Here is an 8,385-nt window from a genome sequence, read left to right as displayed (position 1 = left end):
GAAGGGCATGGCCTGAGGAGCTGAGGGCAGTCTCAGAAGGACGGCATCAGAGGAATCTCACTGTTTCTATCATCAGTGCTTACAGTTTTGTATCCACATGGGGGTTGTGACGGGGTGATCTGGGGAAGGGTCTGTCAGCGGGTAGGGGGTCACTGTAAGTTGGAGGTTGTCTGATGAAGGAGGTTTGTCTGTAAGTTAGACGCTGTCTGATGGAGGAGGCTTGTTGCTAAGTTGGATGTTGTCTGATGAAAGAGGCTTGTCTCTAAGTTGGACACTGTCTGATGGAGGAGGCTTGTCACTAAGTTGGATGCTGTCTGATAGAGGAGGCTTGTCAATTGTTCGGTGTCTCAAGGAATCTTACCTGGAAGAGGGCAGAGGACTGCCAGGAGAAAGCTGTTGCTGGTAATGAGTTAGATGCTGCTCATTTTAAACAAGTGAGTTCAGTGCTTGATATTTTAGGGGGTGATAAAGTGACCTTGATATATTTTCTCTTGGAGGTCTCTGTTAGAGTCACTGTGGGGTGGGGGGGTCTCTGTGGGATCTCCGTGTTGGTTTTGAAGGGTGTCTGTGTGAGTCTCTGTCAGGGGTTTCTCTGCGGGGGAGTCTCTCTGGGGGGTCTTAATAGGGGTCTCAGTCAGAATCTCTCTTAGGGACTCAGGGCGTCACTGTGGGGAATCTGAAAGTCTGTGAATATGGGGGTCTCTTTGGGGTTCTCTGTGGGAATCTTTGTGGGGCTCTACATGGGGTCTCTGTGGGGCTCCTCTGCTGCAGGTCTCAGGACCCTGTGTCCCATAGATGTTGGGCCCACACTGGAGCTTCCCAGGTCACCATCCCAGACAGGACTTGGCTCCAGCAGTAGTCCTGCATGGGTTCCACCAGGCCTGGGGACACGCATGTCCCCTTGTCCTCAGCCTCCATCACCCCTGCAGATATAAAGCTCTCCCTGGGCAGAAGGGCCCTAGGCACAGCCTTCTGGGGAACCAGCTCTTGCCTGCTCAGCCTTTGCTTCTGCCTTCCCTGGGGATGCCCAGGAGGGACCAGCGCCAGGACAGAGGGGGTGCAGGACCCTGCCCTGTGGGGACTGTCCCTGCCAACCATGTGACCAGATCCTTTGAGGCCCCATGTGTTCCCTGCCAGCACCTGGGCCCGGAGCCATAGATGTGCTATGTGACCCACGCCAGCCCTTGCCTTCGGGGTCCCCCTACCCTGGGAGTGGCCCTGGCCACTTTTGGTTGTAGCAGTCACCAGACTGTGAGGACCCTGGTTCCAGCAGCGGGCAGCTTGTGGATCCTGCACTTGCGAACTTATGTTCATCTTCCCTGATTCTTCTCCCACCTCCCACCCTGGGCCTAAGGTCCCCTTTGCTGGTTCCTGACCACAGAGTTCCACCAGAGGGGCAGGCAGCAGCCCTGGGCACCCCTGACACGCCAACCCCACACTCATTAGCAAGCTGGGAGCCTCGTCCTGGAGGCTGCTCTGGAGAGTGAATTGGGACACCAGACATGAACACAGGGGTGTTATTAAGCCTGAGCCATGTGCTGGTGGGGCCCGGGTCCATCCCAGAACTAGCAGGAAGGGAAGGGTCTGGGGACAATGTCATCTCTTCCCCACCAGGAGATCAGGGAAGGGACTGTCCCACCTCTGACCCAGGACCAGTACAGGATATCCCCACATTACCAGGCTACCACGGGGGAGGGAGGCTCCTGGGATCCATCACTCCTCCAGCCTGAGGGGAGCCTACCACCCCCTCAGTCCGTGAGGCCCCTGCAGACCCAGCCCCTACAGCAGCACAGAAGTCATCTTGGTGAGAACGGGGGATGCAGTCAGCCGGAGCCCATGCGGGGTCTCCATAGGGTTTGCTGTCCTTCAAAGGCTCCGGGTCATGATCCAGTTTGGAAACCAGACATACTGTGGGGACAGGGAGAAGAGGGGATCCTCCAAATCCCTGTCAGCCTCCTCCAGGCCCAGGCCTTCTGGAAGCTGTGCTCAGGAGGAGCGGACGCTGAGCCCTTTCCTGTACCCTAGCATGGCACAGAGAGAAGCCACCACGTCTTCAGGGAAAGCAGGTGTATTGGGAGCCTCTCTGTGGAAATCATGAACATATGGGGGCTGTAATCACCCATGCAACGCAGGACAGGTTTGTTCTGTAGATGTCCAGTTTTATTTGAGTAGAATCTGCTGTCTCCCCCAGGAGAGGTGTGAGAAGCCTGGTCTGGTTTAGGAGGACCTCAGTTCCTGCGGCTGTGGATGGGCCCGCCTGAGGTGCTTGCCACCTGTGGCCTGTGGTGGTGGTGACCAGCTGGGGATGCAGGCTCCTTGGGATGTGGGGTCCAATTGCTGTCTCTGCTGCCCCTATTTTTAACATTACAGTCATGGCCCTTGGAGGTGGCTTTGGGGCTGCAGGTCAGAACGCGCATCTCTCTGCTGTGTTCTTGGTGGCAGTAACCCCTGTGGCAGCAGGAATGCACATTCTCCTGGGAATGGAGGTCGCCTTTGTGGCGATTGACCTCTGAGGGACCACATCCCCGCCGAAGCCCCCGTTTGTCCAGCAAGATTTGTCCCTTAACTCTGATGATGGCCCGGGTCTCATCAGCCATGCTGTCTAAGGACAACCTTGCTGGGCCAGACTTGTGACTCTGGACACCAGCTGTCCCAGGCCTGCCTTTCTGCAGGACGTCTTCCTGCCCTGCGCCTCTTTTCCTGGGGGTAGATCCTGTAGAGCAGGCGTCCCCAAACTTTTTACACAGGGGGCCAGTTCACTGTCCTTCAGACCATTGGAGGGCCGCCACATACTGTGCTCCTCTCACTGACCACCAATGGAAGAGGTGCCCCTTCCTGAAGTGCGGCGGGGGGCTGGATAAATGGCCTCAGGGGGCCTCATGCAGCCCGCGGGCCGTAGTTTGGGGACGCCTGCTGTAGAGGGTGGGTGATCTGTCTCCGGAAGTTGCTTTCTGGAGGTGCTTGTCCTTTCTCCGGCTGAGGGTGGACGAATTTCCTTTCCTGTTTGTCTCCTATTTTCCTGGCGTGGGCAGGGTGGCTCCTCCCACTGGCTTCTGAGGTCCTGGGTCTCTTGGTCCCGTGTCCCGGCTCCCCTGGTCTGGGCCTTGCCTTTGTCTGCAGAGCCCAGCGCCCTCAGACTCTTCTGTGGGGCCTTCGCTTTTGGGCTCTCAGGCTCCTGCTGCCCTGGGCCTTTCCCTCCTGTCCATAGGAGGTCACGTGGCCCCTGGGAAGATGTGGTGTTCTGACTGGACACACTCTGGGAGGTGGACAGAGGGGCCTGAGCAGGTGGCATGTCTGCGGTGGGGAGCATGTCCATGTGGCGGCCAGAAAGGCACAGGCCTGTGGCGCCGTCCTGGAGGAGGATGCCGGAGGCACAGCCTGGCAGCTCCTCTGGAACCACCTGCACTATGAGCTCGATCTCACTGACCACCTGTGCTTTCAGGCACAGCTTCTTTGGATTCTCAGCAACACAGACTGTGGACACTGAGGAGTTACTTGTGGTCCCCAGAGCCCCTGGTCTCCTGAGATCCACCTGAATGCTTCCCGAATTTGCCTTCACACTGCCTTCCAAGATGACTTCCCAAGAGGGAGGCTTCTCCTCCCCTACCTCCAGGGGCTCCAGGGTGTCCTCAGCGTTTGCCCACGGGGACCCTACCTTGAGCTCCTGCAGGACTCTGCTACTCCAGGGGTCTTCAGGCCACGGCTCATTCCCAGTCATTGCTGGACTTAGACTCGCCTCTAGAATGGTTTCTCCTGATCCTGGGACTATCTCCCTGTGCCAGGTTCTGCCCCCAGGGATACATGTGAGGGGTTGAGACCCCCTGTTCTTCTGTCCAGTGGGAGATGCCTCTGATCTCCCCGAGTGTCAGCTGACTGGGACCCTCTCGGGGCCCTCTGGACTTCCTCCTGCTCCGGTGGTGGGGAAGGGAGAGGGCCGCTCACGGTGGGGACTGACTTGCTTGTTGTCCAGCTGTCTCCTGGACCAATCTGGGGAGGTTTTCCCAGGAAAATGGCAACCTCGGCTACAGATTCAACCCGAGACTCGCAGGAGGCCAAGGGGAGACAGGTGGAGTGTGGGAGGGGCAGGGGCTGAGCCTCAAGTGACCGGACATTTATGGGCTCCAGGGACCGGAGGTGTGGACACCACCTGTGCCTCACACGAAACCTTAAAAGATGTGCTTCCAGCATGTGCTGGGTTCAGGGACAGAGGAAGGAAAGCTCCTGGAGGTGTTCACGTGAGCTTTCTCACCTCTCCTGGGTGCCAGCTTCTCACGGTCCTGGCAGGTGTCAGACTTGGGAAAAGCACGTTTGGCCATGAGCCGAGAGTGACGCACAGGCATGGGGATCCGGCCCTCCTTGATCTTCCCACCTTCCTGCCCAGATGGACTTGCAACTTATTTTCCGGACGCTCCTTGTCTGGGTCCCCGGGTGCGGAACTTACTGATAGGTTCTTCCAGGGCCTCCTGAAGTCACCTTCTGCCTCCTGCTTGTCTTCCTCCAGAAGCTTCACTGAGGTCCTTCCTGAGCCTGCGGGTGGATCTGCTGGGATCCTCTCCAGCTCTTACCCTCGATCCTGGCTTGGGTCTGGCTCTCGTTTGGACCTTAAGCACCCCTTCCCAGAGAACCTTCCAGAGCTCCTGAATCCTGTCTTCTGCCCATCCTAGCTGTGCTTTCCTGAAAATTCAGAAGGCTGGGAGGATAGGCGGGCCCCCTGCGTGTCTTCTGCCTGACGCTGGGGCATCCCTGGGAATTCCCCCTGGGGTGGCAGTGGGTCTCCAGGTGGCTGGAATCTGCCAGGCGAGCCACGGGACTGCTCCTGGTGGATGGCAGTCCTTTCATATAACTAGAATGGTAGAATACATGATCTTTTGTGTCTGGCTTTCCCATTTAGCATAACGCTCTCAAAGTTCCTCCATAGTGTAGCATGTAGCCTTACTTCACTCCTTTTCATGGCTGAATAATACTCCATTGTATGGATAAAACACATTTTGTTTATCCAGTCATCATCTGATGGATATTTGGGTTGCTGTTTTAGCATCACAAGTAATGTTCTTAGGAACATTTATTACATATTTTAGCATAACTGTGTGCTTTCATTTATTTTGGGAATACATGAACAAGAAATATTGGATTTTATAATAATTAGATGTCTAACTATTTGAGGAACTACCAAACTGTTTGCCACAGAGGATACACTGTGTCACTTTCACACCAGCAGTGATTTCTCAGTATACTCACCCAGTACTTGTTATTATTCATTGTTTAAAATCACAGCCATGCTAGTGGTTGTGAAGTGGCATCTCACTGTGGATTTGATTTGCATTTCCCTGATGGCTGATGATGGTAGGCATCCTTTCATATACTTACTGACCATTTCTGTATCTTCTTGGATAAATATTTAATCAAACCATTTGCCCATACGTAAAGTGGGTTGTCTGTCCTTGTATTTTTGAGTTGGGTGTGTTCTTTACATATTGTGGATACTACCTCCCTATAAAATACGTAATTTGCAAATATTTTCTTCCAACCTATGAGAGGATTTTTCACTTTCTTGATAGTGTTCCTTGACAAACATTTTTCCTTTCTGTGAAATTTAATATATCTATTTTTTTCTTTGGCTGCTGTCTATTTGGTGCCCTATGTAAGGAACCGTTACATCATCCACAGTCACAAAGATTTTCATGTTTGTTTTCTTCTAAGAGCTTCACAATTTGAGCTTTTACTTTTTGGTTTTTGATCCACTTTGAGTTGATTTTTGCATGTGACAGGTGGTAGGGGTCCAAATTCATTCTTTTCCAAGTGTCTATTACATAAGCAGTGTTATCAACGTCACCTTGAAAGAGACTCTTGTGCAAACCGAGAGATCCTGGTAGTGCTGCTGCAGGTCTGGGGATGCTGCTTTGAGAGCCACTGGCCCTAATGAATAGAATCATAGTCTTTATGCATTTTGCTCTCTGGAAAGCTGAGTGTCCTCCAAGCTGCCCAGAGCAGAGGCTACTCTGGCAGCAGGGAGTACTTTGGTGCTCTCTGGGTTTAGGAGACTAAAAGGGGCTGCATGAAGATGGCCTCAGCTGCCATTTCTGAGGACCTCCCTTGTGCCCCACACTACACCAGGCCCTTTAATAAACATCAGCTCATGAAATCCTCACAGCATCTTTAGGAGGTTGTGTTATCAGCCCCATTTTACAGAGGCAGAAACTGAGTCTCAGAGAAATTAAGCAGATTGCCCTCGGCCATGCGGCTAGCTAAGAGCAGGGTCAGCATATGAATCTAGGTGTTTCTTTCTAACCTTGTGCTTTGACCCTCTGTTCTAACTCGCTTCTCCACAGAGAGAGGAGAATCTTGTCCTGGGACCCAGGCCCTGCCTTCCAATTACAAAAGTAATTCCAAAGTGAATCAATGGAATATTCAGTGACATTGTTGGAATTGAAGGGCATAAAATAGTAGATGAACAAATGGAAGGAGATTGCTGTCTCTGAGACAAGATAGGACTGCATGTTTCATTTTTTCCCCAAGTTATATAAATATTTTTTTTTGTACTTTTTTGAGACAGACTCTTGCTATGTCTACCAGGCTACAGTGCAGTAGCACGATCTCAGCCCACTGCAACTTCTGCCTCAGCCTCCTGAGTAGCTGGGATTAGGGCATGAGCCACTGTGCCTGGACCAAGTTATATAAATTGAATAGAGCTCCAGTTAGCATCTGAATGGCACTAAGAAGATTGTTTCATATCTTACAATTTCAGTAGAAGAATAAATAAAACCTTATAAAGGCTCTATAATCAATTAAGTTAGGAACAGCTGAGAGAATATAGAAGTAAATTACAATATCTACAGAAATGTTAGGGAAAACAAAAGTTATTATTTCAATTTAATGGGGAAGATGTTTATTTAATAGGTGATCTTGACACAATTGGTTATTTGCCTAGAATTAAATAATGCTAAAATTCTACCCACTATGTAGTTCAATAATAAATAAATTAAAGCTTTTCACTGTAAAAAAGATAGAATAATAATATCTAGAATAGAAATTTGGCAGAATGTTTTAAAAATAATCTGGAAGTTTAGAAACCTTTTAAAGCAAGCCAGAAAATCCTAAATATTTTTAAAGACAATATACATATTTGAGGTATTTTTTAAAACGACTTTCTGGCAAGTAGATTCCACCAAGTTACAAAGTGAAATAGACCTGGAAAAAATATTCTCGATGCACTTTACAGATAGAGGGTTACTACTACCCATCATACTCAAAAAGCTCTCCAAATCCCATAGTTCCCTGGCTTCTCTCATTTTTTTTTGTCACGTAGGTTTTTGTTTGTCCCCCTATAGGAGAAGAGTTCAGTGAATCATGGCATACCCCAAATATGGAACATTTTGCAGCCATTAAAAATGCTGTTTTGAAGAATTTCTAACAGTTGGAGAAAATGTTTTGTATTTATAATACTGAATTTTAAAAATCAGATAAAATTACATGTATAATAGAATCCCAATTTTGTTTTAAAAAATGTGTATAGCCGGGCGCGGTGGCTCAAGCCTGTAATCCCAGCACTTTGGGAGGCCGAGGCGGGTGGATCACGAGGTCGAGAGATCGAGACCATCCTGGTCAACATGGTGAAACCCCGTCTCTACTAAAAACACAAAAAATTAGCTGGGCATGGTGGCTCGTGCCTGTAATCCCAGCTACTCAGGAGGCTGAGGCAGGAGAATTGCCTGAACCCAGGAGGCGGAGGTTGCGGTGAGCCGAGATCACGCCATTGCACTCCAGCCTGGGTAACAAGAGCGAAACTCCGTCTCAAAAAAAAAAAAAAAAAAATTGTGTATAGGAAAAGAACTTGTAAGAAAGGTACCTACATGATGGAAGTAGTGGGATTCTAAGTGATTTTTAATAATTTCTGTCTATTTAAAACTTTTTATCATGAGTATATTTTCATAATCAGAAAAACTGTTAAATTTTAAAAAGATGATCGATTCCTTTCCTTTTCTTACATTAAGCATGATGTTATTTTCTCATTCTTAGTTTCTAGTTGCCAACTATGCATAAATGGAGAATTCATGTTCGTTCCAGGAAACAGTTCCAAATAGATAATAGTAATTGAAAAATTGGCTTTGTCAAAACTCATGTTGAATAAATGGGCTTTTCGTACGACCTTTCAAAAATTAGTCTCCCTTCTTCTCCTGTTTCTCTTCTTATACAAGCTTGACTCTGAACCCTGTTTCATCCCATTGAATGTCAAAGCCTTGCTGAAACTTTAAGCTTTCTGAAACAGTCTCCTGGAGTGGTCTCCTTGTCCTGCTCTGATTCCCCATTCCCAAACTAATGATTTCTTGCTCTGGAATTGTATCTTCTAAAAGGTATGTGCACTATATTAAATTTGCCTCCAGATGA

At 49.5% G+C, this 8,385-nt stretch overlaps 1 protein-coding gene across 1 annotated transcript; it reads right to left on the bottom strand.

Annotated features, from left to right (window-relative positions):
* Positions 1-774: 774 nt before the first annotated feature.
* Positions 775-4,340, bottom strand: LOC101032390 (spermatogenesis-associated protein 31E1-like). The gene is given in 7 exon segments (XM_039474679.2): positions 775-1,476; positions 1,742-1,908; positions 2,240-2,719; positions 2,919-3,106; positions 3,108-3,861; positions 3,864-4,226; positions 4,229-4,340. Coding segments are annotated over 7 exon segments (2,766 nt in total).
* Positions 4,341-8,385: the final 4,045 nt, after the last annotated feature.

Source organism: Saimiri boliviensis, chromosome 2, assembly GCF_048565385.1.
Source record: "Saimiri boliviensis isolate mSaiBol1 chromosome 2, mSaiBol1.pri, whole genome shotgun sequence".
NCBI classification, from domain to species: Eukaryota; Metazoa; Chordata; class Mammalia; order Primates; family Cebidae; genus Saimiri; species Saimiri boliviensis.
Note: the sequence above shows the minus strand (reverse complement) of the source record. Positions and strands in the feature narration are given on the sequence as shown.